This window comes from Balaenoptera acutorostrata, chromosome 3, assembly GCF_949987535.1.
Source record: "Balaenoptera acutorostrata chromosome 3, mBalAcu1.1, whole genome shotgun sequence".
In the NCBI taxonomy this organism is placed as follows: domain Eukaryota; kingdom Metazoa; phylum Chordata; class Mammalia; order Artiodactyla; family Balaenopteridae; genus Balaenoptera; species Balaenoptera acutorostrata.
In genome coordinates, this window is record NC_080066.1 from 119,002,402 (window position 1) to 119,026,825 (window position 24,424).

The 24,424-nt window shown below is 38.2% G+C and overlaps 1 protein-coding gene across 3 annotated transcripts in view; it reads right to left on the reverse strand.

Moving 5' to 3' along the window:
• Positions 1-24,424, reverse strand: part of SLC25A21 (solute carrier family 25 member 21) — a 514,834-nt gene that overhangs the window by 477,439 nt on the left and 12,971 nt on the right. For 2 of the 3 annotated variants that reach the window (XM_007180729.3, XM_007180728.3), the window contains exon 1: positions 19,890-20,595. In XM_007180729.3, coding sequence (XP_007180791.1) covers positions 19,890-19,959 — 70 coding nt within the window. In that variant the 5' untranslated portion in view covers positions 19,960-20,595. Of the gene's footprint in view, positions 1-19,889; positions 20,596-24,424 lie in introns of those variants that run through there. The other variant, XM_057544322.1, reaches the window with a different exon arrangement.

The window sequence follows — 24,424 nt, forward strand, 5'->3', positions numbered from 1 at the left end:
TGCCTTGATAGGTACAGGCTAAGAACTTTAAAATGCATTTGTGACACTGTGTATGGAACTCCTTAAAAGCAAGAAGTGTGTCTTACTCATCTTGGATGCCCACTGCCTAGAGCTGCATAAGACACATACCTACAGCTTGATAATGCTTGGTCAATGCATGAATTAGTTAATGAAAGGAACATCTAAAAAACCAAGAATATGTACCCTGGTTCAATTGAAACAGCCTACTAATAAACTGCCTTAGTTTTCCCACCTATAAAATGAGGATGATTCTTAACCTGCACCCTCACTGAAGTATTGTGAAAACTGAACGAGAACATACATAAAAAAGTATCCCAGAAACTAACAGTAGTAAACAAGTGTAATTATTATGATGATTCTCAACAATATATGTAGGTTAAAACTGTATACACAGAGAAACAGATACTGAATGTGAGACAAAGTATTTATTAAAAGACATTCTTGGGCTTCCCTGGTGGTGCAGTGGTTGAGAATCTGCCTGCCAATGCAGGGGACACGGGTTCGAGCCCTGGTCTGGGAAGATCCCACATGCCACGGAGCAACTAGGCCCGTGAGCCACAACTACTGAGCCTGCGCGTCTGGAGCCTGTGCTCCGCAACAAGAGAGGCCGCGACAGTGAGAGGCCCGCGCACCGCGATGAAGAGTGGCCCCCGGCTCGCCACAACTAGAGAAAGCCCTCGCACAGAAACGAAGACCCAACACAGCCAAAAATAAATAAATAAATAAATAAATTCAAATAACCTTTAAAAAAAAAAAAGACATTCTTTTGAAGAAGGTTAAAATTAAGATAATTTGTTTACCAAAATAACGTGATACGTCAAAATAAAGAGAAATTCACTTTGGAAGTACAGTTTAAAAACTGGGGGCTAAGAAATACCTTGGGAAAATTTGTCTTGTATCATTTTGTTTAACTTTATAAGATGTTGAAAACTTATTAATGTGTTTTGAATTACCAGGAAAAACTTCAGCCTTCTTATATAGTTAATACAAGTGAGTTTATCCTGGATATTAGCCTTCCCATTCCAAAAGGTTTGATACTATAATAGACGCCTAAAGATGTTGATTCAGCATAAGCAATGATGAAAGTATGATTCTTCTATTGCCAGTGGTTTTCCCCAAAATTTAAACACAGATATAACCTAAGTGGGAATTTATACTGATCTTTGTGTTAAAATAGCACAGATTTATCTTTATGATCATTGCTGTCAGTTAATTCCATTTTTAAAAAAACACTGAAATATAAAAATAATTTTGCTTTACTATAGTCTCCATTTGTATAACTTTCTCACATTCAAACTTTGGGTTCCTACATATTTTATAAGTTTCCATTTCTTTCTTTGTAGATTTGCTCTACTATGATGTTGATAGTAAGTGGCTCCTTGAAAAATCACTTAATTTGGCTTTTCCCTATTCAGTTAAAAAATATGCAAAGCACTATGTGTCACTTTTTTTTTCTAGATCATACTGATCTTTATTTTTCAAAATATCCACATAAGCAAGATTTTCATACATATTCGTCTGAGTGCTTTAATATGACACAGTCTCCACCTTCAGGGACAGTATTTCTCAATTTTGGCTGCACATTGGAATCAGCTGAAGCAATTTTTAAAATGCTTAGTCCTGGACCCAACCCCCAAAGATGCTAATTTAGTCGATCTTGGGTGTGGCCCTGGCATCAGAGATTTTAAAGTTACGCAGGTGACTCTAATGTGCACTCAAGGCTGAGAATCACTGCTTTGGAAGTTTATAGTCTTGTAGGGGAGATTACTAATAACAGCAACAAACAGCAAATTATGGGGTGCTTCCTTGTGCCAAGTAGCAGGCAAAGGCTTTATGTGCATTATCTCATTTAACTCACAACAACCTTATGAGGAAAGATTCTGTTATTAATTCCTACTTTATGAATAAGGACATGAAGATTAAAAAGATTAAGAAGCTCTCCCAACGTTCTACCACTGTTAATTGGCTGACAGAGGACTCAGAGACAGCTCTCTCCAACTCCAAGTCCAGAGAGGGAACTACCCTCATGGTAGAAACCACGCCATAAACCAGATCTTTTAAAGGGGCAAGTCAGAGTGCTAATGAATAGAAATAACCAAAGAATTACCTGCAGGGATATAAAAACACTAAACTTAACAAGATATTGAAAATGTCCATTTTTCTCCTTAGCCTGATGGTCAGAATAAATTACAAACTTTCTCAAAATTGTAGTATTTGAGGCAAAAACAAACAAACAAACAAACAAACAAAAACACTCCCAGGCAGTGTCCTGATCTAGCTGCATATCTCTCAGTTGTCATGGACACAGGAAGGAACAATGAAATCATTATTTGACTATTATTTTTCAGTTGCTAGTCAGCATATGATTCCGTCTGTAAACTGCATCTCTGCATTCCCTACAGATCAGGTGAGCTGTCCCTCCTGGTAGTGACAGAATAACCACAAACAAAACAATCCTTCTCAGGGGAAAGCCATCTTTATCTGTCAGTATTAGTCAGTTGAGAAACAGAGCTGAAGGCAGCTGAAAAAACAGTTTGACTATTTTAAGTTTACAGGTGGCCTTATAATGGAAAGTTTTACACATTGAAATTCCTTTTTCAAGTTAAAAAAGTTTGGATAAAAAGGGACAAAATTTGGCAGTATTTTTATGCAATTCTTCTAACCAGCTTGCGAAAGCAAAATATCAAATTTTAGTGAGGCTTGGTGAACTAAGCACCGGCCTTTTGGCAAATGGACTCAGTTAACTGTTACCACCCTTTCTATGCTGCACATTCCTCATAGTTAAAATCGGATCAGCCACATGTACCTGTTATCACAGGGCCTGGTATATATAAGAAATATTTTCTGAATGAATTCATGAACACTGGGGAGAACTAATTCAAAAAATATTTTTGAAAAGCAGACTGTATACACAGTAAATAATAATAATGTCAGTGTGTAAATAATAGAACAACTGCTTAAAGCCCAGCTAGAAAGTATTTTGATGTGCATGTTCATTTGTGTGTGTGTGTGTGTGTGTGTGTGTATGTGTGTGTGTGGTTTTTTGGAAGAAACCACGTTGAAGAGAGAAGGCATTTGACTGATAATTTCATAACCATTAGTATCAAGGATCAGATACTTGGGGTTCTATGAAAGGCACCTTCTATGCTTTCTCCAACATTGGGGTGACAAAGCAGATGGGGTGGGTTTATTTTATAGGTGGTTCAAAACCTTTTTCCTGCTTGGCCTACCGTTAAGTTAAATGTTTTCGGGGTGAAAGGCGCAGTTTGGAGACTATCCCATGGAACAAAATACAATTAATTAAATATATCAATTTAGCTACTAGAATAAAATGTTCCTAAAATAAAATCAGGGTTTTAAAAAAGTCAGATTAAGCCACTATTGATGAGAGTCAAAAAACATGGGGGGCTTTGGTGGGAAGCCCTGGACAGGCCCTGAATGAGAGCACTGAACCTTGGAGTTGAGTGACTGGAAAAAGATACAGAAACTAATGAGAAGAGGACAGACAGTTAATTACAAACTTGGATAATAATTTTGCCTGGGAAAAAGACTAACAGAACCTAGTTAACCTGTAAATCAGTAGCTGCTGATCAGGTGGTCTCTTTATCTCTGGGTGGGATATGGAAATAACTACATTAAAGACAAGGTCTTTATTACTTGTCTTGATTAATGATGCTTGATAAAATTTACTCCAAACGTTACTATACAATTTTAAGATACTAAAAGTTATTACGAATGATAAATATAATAGAATAACTACAAAAATATAAATGCCCTTCTCCTTTAAAAAAGTAAGCCTTGGGATAAGGGCATACCCTGAGTTATTTGACAGGGTGACCACTGGGCTGTGAATTGAGAATCACTCCTCTAGGCTCACTGTGGAATACTGGAAAGAAGATTTCCAGAAGCAACCTAATGACTCCATTTGGGGAATAAAAAGTCCACTTCATCTGATGAAAAATAGGATTATATTAATGATATCCAGGTTTGAGAACAAAAACAAGACTCTTCCACCCCAAATCAGTCGAGTAAAGCAAAAATAAGATTAGGTTTCAAAAAGGTAAACAGAAAAATAGAGTTTACATTATAAATTGTACAACAGAATTACAGTTACCTTATATTCATATAATGTGTCACTCATCTATGAAGATTTTCTAAAATGCTTGGAATATGCCTAAATACTTCTATGTGTTCCCTCTCCATCAATAACAACTACACTTACTAGGCACATTTATAAGCACTTTATACATATCAACCCATCTGACCCTTCCAACAGCCTTATGAAGCAGATTGCAATGTCTCCATATTTTATGGAGGAAGCACAGACATGTTAAACTGCCTGCCCATGGTAACACATCTAGCGAGTATCCGAGTTGGGATCTAATGTCAGGTGGTAAGGCATCAGAATCCCCACAGGACACCACCTCCTGGTACTACCTCTACTCTCTTTGTAAGGTAAAGTTCACTATCAAAACATGGATGCCTCTTGACGGGATGTCCTATTTTCTTCTTTGTTGATCTCAGTTGTACCTGTTTCACTGCTTAGCTCCCAAGGTGTACTCAAAAGTTTGCCATCTGTGTAACTATCTTTGGAAAACTATGTAATTCCAAAACAAAATTCCAATAACAAAAGTGAGGTAGATCAATGTTTTCATATATATATATATATATATATATATATATATATATATATATATATATTTCATACACAGACACACACACACACACACACACACACAATGAATGTGTTAAATAACTCTTTGGGATACCAGAGTAGAAACTTAATAGACCAGAAGAGAAAATAAAGATTAGGTTGCTCTGACCCCACTAAAGAAGTCCCCTGTCATGTAACTACATGCATCTCTCTGTGTCTGCAATGATGGTGGGGGTGACTTGGCAGTTCTTGAGGGAACATGGGACAAGCAGAAAGACTGACTGGAAGAAAACACAACTAAAACACAGGGCTTTGAGTTTAAGAAAATAAACCAACTTCCAAATAGTAAACAACTCAACAATCAGTCTATACTTGTTATAATCATTCCTGAGAAACCAGGTATTGGGAAGAAACAGGTCTACACCCACGCACAGTCAAGATCCAGACACACATCCATTCGCAGAATCAATGGGACTTACGGTACTTAGGATTAAAACCCCTCCAAGATTGACTCCTACTTAGAACAATCATGGCAGGAAAACTAAGCCTCTTTGGATTTTCTTTTTCTTCCTTTGCAGCTGTTAGAAATAAAAATGGAATAGTGCAACTTAAGCAGTGCGTGGTTCCTGGGGTAATGTCTCACTTTGGTGGCAGGAGAGCAGCAATGATTCTCCTCAGCATCAATGACATGTACTGGGCCTGGCGGGAACTGAACCAACTCCTTCAGGTCATTTAGGAAGCAATATATGCTCTAGTGTCTTGATGAAAGGTTTAGAATTTTTCAAATTAATTAACATTCAAAATTGAAAACCAAAATAAATGTGACATTCATTCATTCAGTCATCTATTCATTCAACAAATGTTTATTGAGTACCTATCCTGTACCAGATTTTGTTTTAGGCCCTGGGGATATAGCAGGATACCAAACAGTCCAAGATTCTTATCCTCAGGGAGCTTATTGTCTACTGAGAGAAATAAGAACATGTTTTAGCATCTGTCATTGTTCTACATCAAGCTTATTTAACGATTAGTATTATGAATTCTTACATTTAAATAAACATGTCAATGTTACAGATCAATAAAATATAAAAACTAGGATTTTTCTTTTAATTTAATATATGGCTATTTTTCCAGCTATGCAATGTTAATAAAATATATATTAAAAGTATGACTTCCCTCATGTTCATTCAAATGCAAGAATACATAAGTTCACATAGACTGCACAAATCATAACAAAGAATGCAGACATTTTCCAATGCAGAAATAATTAATTTCCTAACAACCTATACATACTAATGACCACCACAACCCTCATTTTCTCCAACCTTGATGCTTCCTATATTACAGTTCTTTGGTTTGTACTTCCCCTTTGGTCCTCCTCTGCTGTCTGGCTATTCAAAATCCATCCATCCATCCATTTATTCATTGCACAAATATGTCCAGAAACAACTGAAGTGAGAACTTCTAGAACCCATTTGCCCTTGTTCCTTAAGACCAGAGTTTCTCAGAGGTTGAAAGAGACCTAAGATCTTCCGGTTTTTTTTTGAGACTCTCAATTTCCTCTATTAAAAAGTAAAGAAATGCAACTAACAGAGTTATTAACATGTAGCTTATTTTAAACGCCTAAATTTCACATAGTAATGCTTTTAAAACACACAGTTGCAATGACAAAAGCAATGACTTTATGTCTAGCTTTATTTGAAAGAAATGCCAAAAGTTTAAATTTACAAGGTCCTCTGTGAATGTGAAGCCGCATTCAAAGGGCCCTCCTGGGGCTTCCCTGGTGGCGCAGTGGTTGAGAATCTGCCTGCCAATGCAGGGCACGCGGGTTCGAGCCCTGGTCTGGGAAGATCCCACATGCCGCGGAGCAACTCAGCCCGTGAGCCACAATTACTGAGCCTGCGCATCTGGAGCCTGTGCTCCGCAACAAGAGAGGCCGTGATAGTGAGAGGCCCGCGCACCGCGATGAAGAGTGGCCCCCGCACCGCGATGAAGAGTGGCCCCCGCTTGCCACAACTAGAGAAAGCCCTCGCACAGAAACGAAGACCCAACAAAGCCATACATACATACATACATACATACATAAAAAGAATATAAGCAGACAAGAATAGCATTAAAAAAATTAAAAAAAAAAAAAAAAAAAGGGCCCTCCTTATCCTGCTGGCACCCTTTCCCTCTTGGTTGCTGGCACATTTCCGTCTCATTGCTAAGGAGATGCCACCAGGCTATCTCCACATATAAATGTCTCACTCTCACTCCCCATTGCTTACAGCCCTTGAACCCTCCAGGGAAGCTAACCTCAGAAGGGCACAGGATCCTATACTTGGTCTTAAGAGTCCTAAATGTCCTGGGAGTTCAGGGCTCCTATTAGTTATATTTCACACTCACTACAGGTTAAAAAAAAGATTTTTGCGTCTACACCTACAAATTTCATAACATTGTTCTAGAAGGAAATGCACCCTGATTGCAAAAAACTTAACCTAAAACAACAAATTTTTGGAACATGACCTACAAATTTAAGGTATTACATGAAACTCTATATTTTCTCAAACATGATAACTGCATTCCTCTTTTTTTCTTATATATTTGTCTTATATGTTCTTCCATACATGGTAACTGTCTTTTTTTTAAATTTTAACTTGCCCACAAAAAAACTTGCCATCCATTTATAACTTATGTAAATAATGGAAAGTAACAGACTTCCTTTTTGAGTTTACAATATAAAATATTTCTGAGTATAGCTGCACATAAGCAGCAACTGTACATCTTACATTGAGTAGATGTCAAATATCCCATTATAGAAAGCAAATCATACTGTTTAGCATAGGACCATTTTCATTTAGACACCTTTGATCAAAAAATAAAAGTCTTATTTTCAGTGCTGTTCTGAGAAACTATCACTCCTACAAGGAACATTGCCTCACCACTGGCAAAACAAGGTGCTATGAAAAAATTCAAAGTACTTGGCTTCTAAACTAAAAGGTCTTTTCTCTACCTCTGCCACACTGAGGGCTGGTTAGGCAGGGGCACAAAAGCAAAATAGGTCTCAGCAGAACTGTATTACTTTGCAGCAAATGCAATTTAAATAAAAATAGATTTACTGAGTGGCTACTACATTCTAAGCACTGTGCTGGGCCTAGAGATACAAAATAAATAAGACTTGGTCTCCACCTAAAAGGGGCTCACTCTTCGCAAGATTTAAAAAACAAGAGATAGATCCAGTGTAATCTTTTAAATTAATCACAAAAATTTTTTTAAAAAACTAAAGTAATTGTGAAAAGCATCCATGTAGAGTGAAATATAATACTACGTAATATATAAACATACCAATAAAAACATTAAAAATACAGATACTACTGGATAATGGCTATTTAAATACCCAATGCTGAATGGAAGGATGATACATTTTTAAACCACAGAATATATAAATCCAGCAAGGGTCACTAGACTTCATCACCGCTGCCTCTTTTTTTTTTTTTTTTAATAACTTAGGTACCAGTATCTCTACTTCTCTTTCTTTTCTTTCCTTTCTTTGCTTCTCTGTTGGCCTTCTAATCTCCAGCATATGTGTTCTTGAAAGAATAGAAGGTACAGGCCAAGGCAGATCTTCATGAAAACATGAAGGATACAAAAAAGTCTTATCATTTCTTGATGCATTATCAGGCAAACACGAGACTATGTTGCACTGTAAAGGAAAGTTGCTGATATGCCTTACAATTTTGATATCATCACATTTCTACTTTCAACTTAAAAGAATATAAAATAAACATGTTTAGTGCAATGAAAACTGCTCAATCAAAAAAAATCGCTAGAGTCTTTGGTACTTCTTATATTAAGTACTTTAAATATTCATCTTCTTTTTTTTCCTAAAATTTCATAACTGTATACATTTCTCATTAAAAAATAATTTGTTTAATTTAGTAATCATTTTAGAAATAGCTTAAAAGACATGGGAAAGTTATACTGCCATCTCGTGGTTAAAGGTTCATTTACAGCAAAAAGGACTTACTGGTATTTCCCATTAACTCCACAACACACTGTATACTACTAATCTAAAGAAAGATAATTTCCTGTTTGGAAGTTATGTTTAAGAAAAATATAGGGGCTTCCCTGGTGGCGCAGTGGTTAAGAATCCGCCTGCCAATGCAGGGGACACGGGTTAGAGCCCTGGTCCAGGAAGATCCCACATGCCACAGAGCAGCTAAACCCACGTGCCATAACTACTGAGCCTGTGCTCTAGAGTCTGCAAGCCGTGCCTAGAGCCTGTACTTCGCAACAAGAGAAGCCACCGCAATGAGAAGCCCGTGCACCGCAACAAAGAGTAACCCCCGCTCACCACAACTAGAGAAAGCCCGCACACAGCAATGAAGAACCAGTGCAGCCAAAAATAAATAAATAAAAATTTTAAATAAAAAAAAAACTATATTCTTCACACATCTCTCACTTTCTTATGTTAAATCCCACTAGATTAAAACAAGAAACGGCATTTTGAGTGGCAGCCTCAGATAGATAAATAAAAAGAACTATGCATTTGGCACTCTAGATCCTGCTCACAGAAGCTTATCATTTACTTTTAGTGTAACACACACTCTAACCCTGAGAATTTAGAGAAACAAAATTATGGAATCTAGGAGTTCTGTTTTCACAAGGTAATCTCCAAGACCTACAAGCAACTAATATGACATTTATGTTAAGCTTATCAACAATTGTTATTTGATCTAGGACCCTAAATTCAAAAGCACCACGTTATGGCAATAGATGGAAGCACTACTTTCTTCCACCCCTCTTATATATAGCAACCTACTTTTCCATATATAGCTAAGAACTATAATTAAATGGAAAAATTAATTCTGAAAGTACAGTCCTCTACATTTTTCAAGTGTGTAATCCTCTATAATCTATGTAAGGCACCTGTTCCAAATGTTTTACAATGGTGGAATCTAATTAAAAGTCAAGACACTTCTACATCTAACTGTCATCAGAAAGCTTTTCCCTTTTTTTTTTTTTTTTTGAGCAAATCACCAAAATTAGGAAGACAGCACCATCTATAGGTCTGCCCAAGTACAGAATGAAGTTCTTAGCTGTTACTGCCCACTGTGATACAGTAGCTAACCAAATGTACTACCCTAGAAGAAAGTTCCAGAATAACCCTGTTCATTATTAAATCTCTCCAAAGCATTTTACTCTATCTCTACAACCTTTCTCCAAAATAATGATTGTAATAATAACAACAACAGCCACAGGAACAAGAACTAAAACCAAAGTTTCACATAATTGCATTATTCTGATTTGGGTAGACTTGATGATTCATAAATATAGGTCACTTTTCAAGAAATATTAGGACATTGGCGTGTCTTCTCTCTCACATGCACTCACAATGTAAAACTTTTTGGTCACAATTCTATTTTAGGTGTCATTCAATCCTATTGAAACATATATTTCATTATTCTTTCTTCAAAGTTATATCTTCTCCCTACAATAGTCCATTCTAGTTTTTACAGACATTCAACTAAATTCACCCTTGCGTCTAACCTAAAGCTACCAGACTCATACAAGTTAAAAGGCTCAAGACAAATCAATTTTTTATGCAACTTAAATGTCCTCCTTTGTCACAGATTAGCTTGTCCAGTCGGCTCAGTGAGTCATTCCAGTGCCTTACCTAATTGTATAAGGGTTCGATGAACAATCACCTGAGGACTGAGGCTCAGCTTGTTCATAATCAATTGCCTGTAGGGGCTGGCAGAAAAGATGTAGCCCTGTAGATGCTGACAGAGCCCCCTGCTGGGTAATATGGAGAATTTCATACCAGTGCTGTGGCTGGCACTTAAAGATCTGGCAAAAACAAGAAATGGCCAGTTGCACCAAGGGTAGACCCTGTTTGTTCATCAGTACTCAAGTTCCCAGAGCAGCTACAATATTTAACCCAACCAGAAAAAAAAGAGGTCTTACAAAGGCAGTATTCTGTATGGGGGCTGCTAACCTGATATATCATTCTGCATACTATTATACAAGGCAAGGTGGGGTAGTGGGTAAGAGTAAAGCTTTGAAAGCAAAGAAAACAGAGTTTGAGCCCATGCTGTCACTGACCTTGAGCAAGTTACTTAATTTCTCTAAGTTTCACTTTCCTCATCCTCAAGAAATTACAAATTAATATTGACGATTTAAGCAAAGTAAGGTGTTTACACATAGTAGTCATTCAATAAGTGTTAGCACTTAAGATTTACCTTATCATTTCCTGTTGTCTTATTGTAATTATTGACTAAATAATTAGGTAGGATCTACCCAACCCAAACAAACACCCAGAGAAGTTCATTTGCAACTTCTTAAGATAACAAAAAGAATGAATGAGAAAAACTGAACTCAAAATAAGGATGAGCACAGCTATGTAACAAAGAGAAAATGGTATCTGAGGATCTAACATCAGTTTCAAAATTTACCTCTGAAATATTTTTTAAAATCATTAGAACCCACATGACTCTTGATTTCCACATAATTTTTACTGTATAATTTAGAAATTCAAGTCTTCGGGGCACAGAAAAGTTGGAAATATAGATCGGGGAGTTACCTGCACGTGGATAATACTGAAGCCAGAGATCACAGAGATAGCAGAGTGGGGATGGGTAGAGAACTTGGAACCCTGCAGAACATCAATTTTTAAGGAAAGGGAAAGAAGAAGAACCAGCAAAGAAGACAGTAAAAGAGTGATCACACATGGAGAAGGGGGTGAAAATCAACAGCAGAGACAACTTTAAAAATTGGTTACAGATGTGAAATTCCACCAAGATTAGGTAAAATTAGGAATGAAAACCAGTAGTTAACAGTTTCAGCAAAAAGGTAAAGGCAGATATGCTAATTAGAGTAGGTTGAAAACTGAGTGAGGAACTTTTCATAAAGGTTGACAATGAAAGGAAGAGAAACACAGGACCATAGCTTGAGATACAGACTGTGAATCTGAGAAACACAATATGAAGAGAAAAATAAAATGAAGTGCCTGTTGTGGGTTGAATTGTATCCCCCACAAAATATATGTACAAGTCCTAACCCCTGGTACCTGAGAATGTGACCTTATTTGGAAATAGTGTCTTTGCAAACATAATCAAGTTAAGATGAGGTCATACCAGACTGGAGTGGGCCCTAATCCAATGAGCAGTGTTCTTATAAGAAGAGGGAAATTTGGATCCAGACACAGAGGCAAATACGGAGAGAAAGCCATGTGATAACAGCCAAAGAACACAAGGATTGTGGGCAACTGCCAGAAGCTAGGTGAGAGGCATACAACAGATTCGGAAGGAACCAGCCCTGCCCACACTTTGATTTCAGACTTCTAACCTCCAGAACTGTGAGACAATGAATTCCTGTTGTTTTATGCCACCCAGTTTGTGGTACATTGTTCAGACAGCCCTAACAAACTAATAAACGGGGACTGCCGATAACATTCAAAAGATACAGACCTACTAGAATATTTACAAGGTGACAGAACTACCATATGACCCAGCAATCCCACTCCTGGGCATATACCCAGAGAAAGCCATCATTCAAAAAGACACACACACCACAATGTTCATTGTAGCACTATTTATAACAGCCAGGACATAGAATCAACCTAAATGTCCATCAACAGAGGAATGGATAAAGAAGATGTGGTACATATATACAATGGAATATTACTCAGCCATAAAAAGGAGCAAAACTGGGTCATTTGTAGAGACGTGGATGGACCTAGAGACTGTAATACAGAGTGAAGTAAGCCAGAAAGAGAAAAACAAATTATCATATATTAATGCATATATGTGGAATCTAGAAAAATAGTATAGATGATCTTATATGCAAAGCAGAAATAGACACACAGACGTAGAGAACAAACATCTGGATACCAAGGGGGAAAGGTGGGGGTGGGATGAATTGGGAGACTGGGATTGATATATATATACACTATTGATACTATATATATAAAATAGATCACTAAAAAAAAAAAAGAAATAGATCACTAATGAGAACTTACTGTATAGCACAGGGAACTCTACTCAGTGCTCTGTGGTGACTAAATGGGAAGGAAATCCAAAAAAAGGGGATATATGTATACATATAGCTGATTCGCTTTGCTGTACAGTAGAAACTAACACAACATTGTAAAGGAACTGTACTCCAATAAAAATTTTTTTAAAAAGATAATATTTACAAGGTGTATAAACCATGATCACATCAAAGTATGGAAATAATTGACACAAACATAATAATTTAAAAGGAAAAGAAAATTGGTAAGAAAAATGAGTTAAAATCTGGAACAATTATAAAGAATCCTGTAGAAGTCCCTTAACCTGGTTTCATTCATTGTCATTTTAAGATACCACATAAGTAAATCATAAAGATGTTTAAAAATGATTGGCTCATCTCTTTTCAGTTTGGGGTCCTGGAACAAAAGATGATACATAAATTTTAAAAGTGATCATGGGCCTCTCACTCCGAAGGTGGCAGAGATTACAGACTTGAACGTTTTCACGTCATTTCTTAAATGATTACAATAGAATAAAATATTGTTGAAGGAAAATATTGTTGCAAGTATCAGTTGTCTGATGACTAGAACCCCAGAGTACTTTTCTTTCTTCAGAGTAGGACCCTAAGAATAATATTCTGTGGGTTGGGCTTCTGATATTTATTCATTAATACAGTCAACAAACATTTCTGAGCACCTATTGTGCTATACCTAAAACACCAGATTCTCAATGGTCTGAGATGTTGTAGTCAAGACAGTGGTGGGGCACAGGGCCAGAGAGTAGGGAAGTAAGGAAGGGCTGGTTTAACAAGGTGTTCCTAAAATGTGTAAACGTTGTTTTATGTTCTTATATCAGTTGACTCATGTGCCCACATACTATACTTACACTTTTAAAACATGTTTCAGTGAAGGACAGTAAAATAAATCCTTTGACATGTCCTTATGTAATTCATATTTTATTTGTTCTTAAATTCATATTTTTGAGAACTAGATTTTCTTTGAGAGAGACAAGACTATATTTCAATTAAAACAGATCCTTTAAAGGTATTTCATAATTAATTTGATCAATAGAGTTGCTTCCTCCTATGGGGGTTGAAATAAGGGGAATTTTTCCTCCCTAATTACCCAGATGATGGGTTCCAGCCTCCCTTTGATGTGTCATAAAGGCTCACCTGTTTCACTACAACCTGCTATTTATTATCAAACAAATGCAGTTTGCCAAATCCTGAATTTCCAAAGGTGCCATTTATCCAAATCACGTGTGTGTCCCCTTTGCAGGCATTCTGAAAAAGACTTTTCCTTGATCAAAATTTTAACCTTGATTACCCCCTGGTGCATCAGCCTTTTATTACCAAGTCCAAATTAAAATCCAGAGAACTACTAGCATACATTCTGCCTATTAATGCATTTCTTTTAACTGTATTTTAACTATTTTGGGTTAGAGTAAGAAAAGGTAGAAATCTTGTGAAAATGAAGTGACATAAGATATATAAGATCAGGAGTTTAGAAAATAAGATTTAAAATTATCCTATACCTTTTTAGTGACCTTTTTAGGTTGAAAGCCTTGGACTCTCTCCCATCAATATAATGTACATTTTACATATACTCTCAATAGTTAATCTCCCAGGAGTCTATCCATTAATCCCAGGTTTTCCTCCTCCAGAAAGTCTTTCATTTCACTTTCTCATTTGATCCCTTGAAGATGATTAATGAGATAAACTATACAAAGTAATTGAACTGCGTTGAGTGCAAAACTAGAAAACTTATTTTCAGGATACTTTGACTAAACAATTTGACTAAGACATCTCCAGCCAGATGGACAAAATAAAAACAGTGATTGAAGATGTGGTAGTGTGTTTGCCTACAAGATACGGGGGATTAGGATGGGGCTGGAGAGGAAGAAACAACGGCCTGGAAATTTTGGGAAATAAATCAGTGTCCTGCCAGCATGGTGATCATGTATAAGACAGATGGAGAAGAAATGCCCTAAGAAGAACTCTGAGTGGGACTTGCAGACGTCAAGGAATATGAGTGTAAGATTTTGGGAGGCAGGAGGAGGAGGGTCCTAGCGATGCCACTGTGGAGAAAATTCAGCGTGGACAGGGCCTAGGTGTGCCCTCGGGAGGGAGCCTGACAGGCCTGGGCAAAAGCAGGGTCTCTCAGGGGGTCAAGGGGACTTCATCAGAGACCCAGGGAGATTTCTGAAGTTGAGTGCCAGAGCCCTATGAGAACTTGGGGAGAATACCCATTTGTGCGGGCCTAAGAGGCTCCTACATGACATGGGAAATAAGAACCCCATGAGCTTTGGAAACACATGGAAGAGCCCAAATTGGTCATTAGGGAGAATGGGAGGGTCTGAGGTGGAGCTATGCTCCTGGCTAAAGGAAGAGATGTGCATAAAAGGGAAACCTCCCAGAGCCGGAGCCCCACTGAGAGCAGACAACAGAATGATGTGGGACCTGGGGGATGCTGAGGCCCAGGAATCTTAGGAGCTCTAGCAAGCTTGGGGGAATTCTGTCAGTGTTGCTGTCAGGTTTGCTGCCAATCCATTTAGTGTCTTTTCAAGAAGTAGAAAAAGGTTTCCCTTCTCCCCAAGGTGGACTCATCTCTGCTCTAGGATACATAGATTATGAATCAGTGCATGGACTAGATTTCAGGTCCCACTTGCTCAAGCGGCCAGAGCCCTTTTTCAGTCCACAATCTACCCAACTGTACATAGAGGCCCTAAATGGATTGAGAATTTCCTTTTCACTAAATGCAAATCTTGTGCCCACACATGGAATTATTTGGAGAGAGCAAGATACTATTATGCAAAAAGACCGTAAGGATTGTATTTGTAGATAAAAGTTATTTTAAGGGATGTAAACTAATAAAAGATAGAGAGATGATAAAGGATAGTAGACTTGATCTCTCCAACTTCTAAAAATATCTGCCAATGGGAATAATATTTTCCTAGTCCCTTTTGTAGCCTGTTCCTACAGAAATGATTGCATACTTGTGCAACCACAGGCAAGTTAATTAGGCCCTCTGGGTATCAGTTTCTTCATCCTGGAGGTGTGGTTAGGATTTAAAATGTTGATACATGTAAAGCTTAGAACTGGGTATGGCACTTAGTATTTACTCCATAAATGTTAGTTATTTTTATTACTTGTATCATTCAATGTTAATGAGAATGTTAAAGCTGGTATGTCTGTAGAGGCGATCTGGGAGCATTTATGCAGAAAATGGTTTTCAAGTCAGGCCTTGAAAATGGGCATGGTTTCAAAAGGTAGAGAAAATTAGGGGAAGACAGTCTAGGCATTGGGAATAAAGGTGGAAAGGCACAGGCAACATTCGAGTATAGTGAGCAGATCTATTGAGCAGAAACCAAATGGAATGTATGGCAGAGGACAGGAAAATAAGCCTGAAAGCTAAATTGAGGGCACGCAGTTAAGGAGTACAGAATTCATTCTTCTCTCTCTGGTCAGCAATGAAAGCCAAGAAAGATTTAACTTGCAACCTTCTGCAATCTGGCTCCCACTCTATGGAATCTCTTTTCTCAAAGGTCTTCTAATTCAGTGCTTCTAAAACTTGAAAATACAAACCAGTGACTTGGGGACCTTCCTAAAATGCAGGTTCTGATATGGTAGGTCTGGAGTAAGCTTAGCCTGAGATCCTATATTCTTAACAAGCTTCCAGGTGCTACCATGCCCCTCCCTGCTGCTCATCCATGGACCAATTTTTAGTACTAATCCAATGGCCTCTTCTCCATCTCATCCTTACCCCCTCTGCAGTATTAGGCCTTGTTGATCTTCCTGATGCTCTCATCATTGGCTTCTACTCACTCACCTGAATTTTATGCTATTACTTGAAGCTGAGAATGCAGACTAGGAGCCTGCTCTATAAAACTCCAGTACATATTGTCTTGTCTTGAGCACAGCTTTCATCATATAAAACAAAGTTGCCATTGATAACAATATCTACATATAATAGCTGTAGCTACAAACTCAAGGTCAGTCTTTAGATGTGTATTGTCCAAGCAACTATCAGTGCATCATTTGGTCTCTTAAATGCAAATATTACAAACCATCTTTTAACAAAAGACACATATATCGTTATAAAAGACACCAACTGCCCATCTCATGAAGTGTTTAAGCTTCTTTGGAAAATAATCTCCCCTGAGATCCTCACCCCTCCCTGTGGGCATTGGCTACAACTGATTGGTGCAGAGGTGGGCCCCTGACCAATACTGGGTTATTTTGAGTCCTTCCCCAGCATTTTACACTGGGACCGAAAAAAAAAAGCAAGTCAGTCTCTTGCTTTCTTTACAGAAGTTAAGAGCATGTAAGCTCAGGAGCTATTAGGGACAACATTCTGACACATGGACTGAAGAGAAGAAAACAGCAGTCATCTGTGAGAAAGAAAACTGATGAAGATACCAGGAAGGAACACGGAAACAGCTCTAAAGTTTGGCACCCTGACATCCTTGCTCATCTCCACATAGACCATGTAGGCAAGGCTTGACCACAGTCTGACCTGAGTCTTAGCAGAATGCCCTGTGATTTCTTCTAACATAAGGGAAGATAAACAGCCTGGTGAGGAGCTGTTGGGAGGCGTTTCTCCCGTTACCTTGTGGAAGACTGACACAAGGCCACTTCTCATCCATCTCCCTAGTTTCAGTTCAGCACAAGACTTTCCACCTCATTCCCACTTAGGGTAAAGCTGCAGACTTCGGCGTAAGTCTATAAAACTGCTCGGCTGTGGTTCTGAGGTGGCTCCTCAACGACAGACAGAGTGACCCATCACTCATACCATCTGTTATCTGGCCTCTTCAGTACAGTGTTGTCTATAGAACAAGGGGCACAGGGAACTGACACCACAATGACTTGCTTTTGCTGTCTGTGTAAGCAATTAACCGTCTGAATCCATTTGGTCATGTTTACTCCTCACCGGGCAAATCTATGGAGGTATGACAAGCCATCCTAATGGCTACAGAAGTATTACTTGGGACCCAATCATTAGCCACCACCTTGCTGCCTTGGAAATGCTTAACCATTTGGCCAAGGGAAGAAGTAAGAAATGGCAAGAGTTCACTTCCCGAGATCCCCTCAGTGCTCCAGCTCCTGATTATAGTCAGTTCTCAGGGATGCATTTCAGACTTTGAATTCCATGAGATACCCTAGTATTTCTCCAGTAAACCTCTCCAGCTTCTTTTTTTTTTTTACCCTTAAGAAAGCTAGAATGTATTTTTTTTATTACTTTTTATTGGAGTATAGTTGCTTTACAATGTTGTGTTACCTTCTACTGTACAGTCATAGAAAGTATTTCTAACCTTTACCATCAAAAGATCATATAATACATACACACACTGGTGTTGCATTTGATGACAATATCAGTAATCAGAACTTCAGTGTTAGCAATGCAAATGTATTTTCTGTTTTTATTAAAATTCTGCCTCTCATATATTAATTTCTTTTTGGCCCTTGACGTAGTATATGTAACATGATTAGCCTGCCTTATAAAAGTCCAATAAATATAAAGTTTTATGAAAATGTTATTGGCCAAGTGGGAAAAAAAATGACTCTTTTTCACTATGATGAAAGTATAAATTACTCTTATCATTTATCAATTGTAATTTCATAGTACTAAATACGTAAGTCAACTATGCTATGTTTAATTTATCTTATAAATGTACTAATTTTCATTCATATTAGTTACAATTGTAAGAACATGATGGAATAACACATTATATTTATGCCAAATATGTATCATCCAACAAAACAGCATAAGTAGGATTAGAGTTTGATCTACTTTTAACATCCCTTGAGTTTAGCTGTGTCTAATACCCAGAATAATCATCCAAGCCAATATACAGATACTTATGAATCACTAGTCATAGGTTAGGATGTTCGCCAATTAGCTTCATTTCCCTACTGGGCCAGCTGAGTTTTATTTGATCAGGGTCATGGACTCTGAATTAAGCCAAGTCAGGGACAGCTGGCAGAGTCTTGGACATTGTGGAAATTTGACCAAAATGGTGTATAAATTGGTGCAAATTCATCATCACTACTGGGAAACAACTAAAAAAGTAGAAAGTGGGGTCACTGACATCATAACAACAAATAGACATAGCACAATTACATATAAGAAATGAATGCCTTGATTACCGTATTAATGAGATGTCATCTTTAGGAAAGTGTAGAGATTGTTAAGTGATATATCTGGCTGCTTGTGGTACTCCTAGATGCAAGGAGTTTGTGACATGATGATAACTAGTCATAATTTGTCCAAATTTGTTTGAAAATAAAATTTACTAGTCAAAGTTAAACATTAGACATCTAGTCATCTTAATATGATTTACTAGTGTTACCATAATAATTTATTAAGAGAATAGTTACATTTATAAAAATGTTTTATGCTGATGAGTGAACTATATTATTTTATATATTCATAATAAAAAATGCATCACAGTATGTAAGATTAAATTTTCAATCAACTCATAATTTATATTTTAAAATATCTTTAAAATACGTTCACATAACATAATCCCGCGGGTAACTTTCTCTAGCCACTTAGTCATTATTTCCATGATTAGTTATAACAGGTTTCTTCCTAAAGGTTTTTTCCCCCACAGCATAACTCTCCATAAATTAATGTGAACCTATCATATCAAAGGTGTTTACATGTGTTAATATATTCATTTAATTTTAATATGCTTATTAAGGCACGAATAGCTGCAAGCAAGCTAGCACAGCATGCAATAAGAAAACCTGTGGAGTTCTGAGGTACATACTTTAACGAGGGAGGTAGGAATTACATTAGATCTGAGTTAGCCCGGGAAAAAAGAGGCTACAACTGATAGCACAACTAAGTCTGACGCCAACTGGATCATTTCAAATAAAATAGCCAGCCAGGCAAAAAGGCCTCCTCCAAGTCGCAGGCCTTGGGGCTGCCTGCCTTGCTTTACAAGCTAGGAACACAGAAGGTGGGGAACCCGAGAGCGGCCAGCGCGGGCGCCGCGGCGACTTGACCTGGGACACCGGACACCCGCCGCCTGCCGCCCGCCGCCCGCTCCCGGCCTCCTTTGCTCGCGCGCTCCGCGGGCTCGGGCTCGGCAGGCTCTGCCCCGGGAGCGCGGAAGGCAGAGGAAAAAGGCAAAACTTCGGTGGGGAGATTTGTCTGAGGAACGTTTTCGGAACACGCGAAGGGAAAAACGACTAGCCCCCGGCGGGGCGGCCTTACCAGCGGAACCACCGGCCAGGATCTGCCGAGAAGCCTCGTTCACGAAGCCGACAGCGGGCTTGGCCGACATCTTCGCAAGCCAGACGACCACTGCTTGGGCTGAGATGCGTGGGCGAGCTCGCCAGCCTGAATGCCGGCCTGCAGAGCCTCTCCTGAGCGAGAGTGCCGGGGCTGGGTTAGTCCTTGGGCCGAGTGGCTCCCTGTGGGGCGGCAATCCGGCGACTACTCGGAGGCGGCGGGCGGTTTGGGCCACAGACTCGCCGCGTGATCTCCGGCGGGTCGGGACCTGCCTGTTGCGCTGCTTCAGGTGCTCCCTCTCGACCCCGCTTTGCTCCCTGGGCTCCGGGAGGGACCCTGAAGGAGAAAAGACACGCAGATGCGATTGGGTTGGTAGACCGCCGCAGATCGGTTTGGTCTCCTAGATTGGCGCCCACGGGTTTCCCTATCAGGAGCCTTCTGCAGAGTTTGTCCAGCTGGCCGCTCTGCCTCTGATAACGCAAGTAAAAAAGTGATCCTGGCCTAGAACTCCAGCGGCAGGGCCCAGGCGACCCTTGCCCTCTGGAAAGCCAGAGCACAGTGCAGTTCTAAAGAAGGGACAGGTGAATAAATTCCTTGGAGTTAGTTGTCCCGAAATTGTGGGCTATAGCAACTAAGTCAAAATAAATCCAATTTACAGGTATCTTACAATTGAGCTACTGTATATAGTACTTTTCTAAGAAATGGTTTTGGCTTAAGGGAATATATCTCATACCTCATCAACTTGAGTTTTATTTACTGAAAGACCAAAAAAAAGAAGGCCTTATTACAAATAAGTCTCTTCTATCTATACCCCACGTCCGTGGGCATCAGCGTAATGTGTGCGTTTGTAAGAAAAGTAAATTCATGTTCCAGCCCTGACCTACTGAATCAGAATCTCTGGATATAGGGCTCAGAAACCTGTGTTTTAATAAGTTCTCCAGTGATTGTTATGTATGTTAGAGTTTGCGAACCACTGACCCAAATAATCAAGGAACATTAAGTAACTACCAATATATTCTTCTCTGTAAAACGTTTAATTATTCATACTAGCCCTTTAGGATAGTTAGCAAAACAAAAATACTAGTTTATACTATTTTTAAACCACAAGTTGCAAAAACTCTGTAGGAGAGACACAAGATTCTCAAATTTTAGAAAAATACCTGCCACACCCCTAACAGGCAGGAAATGATAGGAGTAAAAGGGAGAATGAGACGCTTTGGAACCCTTATTGTCATATTATTTCTTATACACGGTACTTAATACTAAACATATTCAGTTTGAACTATATAAAATTGCCATTTTTGAAGGCCATTGAATATCAGCAATATGTAATAAGGTTCAACTTAATATATATGATTTCCAATTAAATGTACAAAATACAATAATTGGTTTTATACTTTGTTTTAATTTCTTAGGCTGAGCTATTAAAAGCTGGTAATGATAACCTGACTGGCAAAATCATTTAAAGTGAGGAATTCGAGAGACTTGCTACTTATGTGATCAGATACGCAAAAACAAATTTTCTCATATTTGATTAAAATTACTAAGTTTGAAATGTTTACCAAGAAATAGTTTTAAGACACTTTTGCTATTTAGATATAGTAAAAGCTTTTGAGCTATGTTTCAGTCCTTTACTAATTAAATATGAGGTCTTGAGTACAATATAAAATCACTTATTCATTCAAAAAATACTGAGAACCTATTATATACTAAGCACCAAAATCAGAATTTCAGAGCTCCTAATGTTTTCCTAATTTTCCATTGAAGAAACTAAGTTTCCCAAGATCACACCATAAGTTAATGGTATAGCCAGGATTCTCTCTTCTAATAGCCGTGGCATTATAGATTTAAATATTAACCACAGGCCAAACTACATTCGTTCACACTGAAACCTAAAATAATTAAATGCTACCAAAATTAATTTCATTTACTCATATGTAAATAGAGAATCTTTTAAAGTTAAAGAAATTTGTTGGATTATTAAATACTATTAAATCCCAAGGCACACACTGAACCAAATTCTACATTCATTCATTGAGAGTTTACTGAGTGTCAGCATTATGAGCTGGCAATGTAACAGTTAAAATCCTCCCTTGGAGCATATAATCTAATGGAAGAGATCATACCATGTTGCAATGTAAGTAAATTTTTGCCTTCCCTAGATTATTTCAGGAAATACAATAATACTCCCAGGTCAAGATTTAAAGACAGCCTTTTGACATCATCCATTATTTCCATGAATATCTTTTTTTTTCATAAATATCTTAATCTCTGAATATTTTAACCTGAGGAAGTGGGTGCAAGTTTGTGGTCTCACTAAGACCTCAATCTCTCAAGATCCCTACAGATTCAGTCAGAAGACTCTCCCAGACATCTTTCCAAATACCCTGTTAGAAAATTGCTACCTCTTTTTAACCTCTCTGCACTAGAACAGATATCTTTGAGTAAAAAAAGCAAGGCCTGATATTACAGGTAGTCTAGTCCTACACCTCCAGATTAGCTGAGGAGATAGGGCCTAGGTATAAGAACATTCTGGAGCTTGGGAGGCAGCCAGTGTCGATCCACAGTCAACAAGTACACACTGAGCTAAGAGCTCTGATTATGGGGCATAGCTCTTATCAGCAGCCAAATTTGCCCATGGCCAGTATTGGAATGCTGGGAGGTTTAGCACTGGGAAAAGTAAAATTTACTTGACCTACTAGTTCAGATTCCTTACACACAATCCATCACATTACTCTTTCTATTATTATTTTACGTAATGCTTTAATATTTGCTGTAATATTAGAGCAAAACTGCTAAATTATCAAGCTTATATTTTTTAATTATTGATTTACTATATTTAGCTGATCTTGGTTGAGAACTACATAATTAAATTATTGATTTATCAGTTTGCAAAGTGACTAGAAACTAAACCTTTGGGAACCTTAAAATACTGAACTTAAGTATCTGACAATTTCTTTAATATCTTTTTGGAATAAAGTTTTTGTATTGGGCCATTGGATCAGCTACTGTTCAAGACCAAAATAATAGTGACTTAAACAAGATAGAACTTTATTTCTCCCTCATGTAATGACACAATTGTAAGCCACAAATAAAGCTCGGGCCAGCAGAGAGGAAGAAAGGTAAGAAGGGCAAAGAAAGCCCTGGAAATTACATAAATCTCATTGGTTAGAACTTGGCCACTAGGGCTAAACCTAGGTACAAGGGAGGTTGGGAAAGGTAGTATTTTGCCGGGTGACAATGTGTCCATAAAAAATATATATACCATTATGGAAAAAAGGAAAAACATATTGGGAAACAACTAGCAGTGTCAACCACAGTTTGGGAAAAGGTTTAGGAACAAAGAGCTATACTTTAAAATTATAGTATTTGCTCATTTTGAAAGATTTTGTTTTCCTCAAGTCTAAAGTTTATCTTCATCAGTTTCTAACTGGAAAATGCTGTATAATCCCATGGTACTCAATGTACTATAACTGCGAGTCACATTTTAAAATACCATTCCCTGAAAGATACATAGCTATTGTAGGCTAGAGACTCTCTTCTTTAGATGTCAAAACACACTCTCTAGGGCTTCCCTGGTGGCGCAGTGGTTAAGAATCTGCCTGCCAATTCAGGGGACATGGGTTTGAGCCCTGGTCCAGGAAGATTCCACATGCCACGGAGCAACTAATCCCGTGCGCCACAACTACTGAGCCTGTGCTCTAGAGCCTGCAAGCCACAACTACTGAGCCCACGTGCCACAACTACTGAAGCCCACGTGCCTAGAGCCCATGCTTCGCAACAAGAGAAGCCACCGCAATGAGAAGGCCATGCACCGCATCGAAGAGGGGCCCCCTGCTCGCTGCAACTAGAGAAAGCCCGCGCACAGTAACGAAGACCCAACACAGCCAAAAATAAATAAATAAAAATTTTTAAAAAAGATTATTCACTAAAACATTTAAAAAAAAAAACACTCTCTATATACACACAGACACACAAATGCAGAATTTAGCATACATGGAACCCATCCATGGAATATGGTGGGAAGTTGGGAAGAGTGGTCTGTGGATACCAGATTAAGAAATCTTGACCAATAGAAGAGATTATAACTCTTGAACTATTCAAAAGACCTATTATTCTAGAATATTCTTATGCAGAAGTATTAGAGGTATTAAAGAAATGCTGTTTGCAAATGAAAGACTCTTATGTGCTTTAAAATCTGCCGGTCTGAGTATCACTGCTCTAAGCTCTCAGTGATTTATAACTTACAGATACCAAGGCATCATATTATTTAGGACAGATCTTAGGTTCTGATGCATTAGATTATCCTATCACCTAACAGAGCACTTCTAAGTTCCAAGGGACTTTAACTGGGCAGTATGGACAAAATAATTACTTGAGAAGCTTTTTTCAATATATTATTGTGATATAAGAACAACACTTAGAGGCCATTTATATTACAGAGTTCTGTTATTTGAGATGTAACTGTGAATCTAGGAGTTAAGGCCTCTGAGCTGTCAATATGCAGAAATCCATGC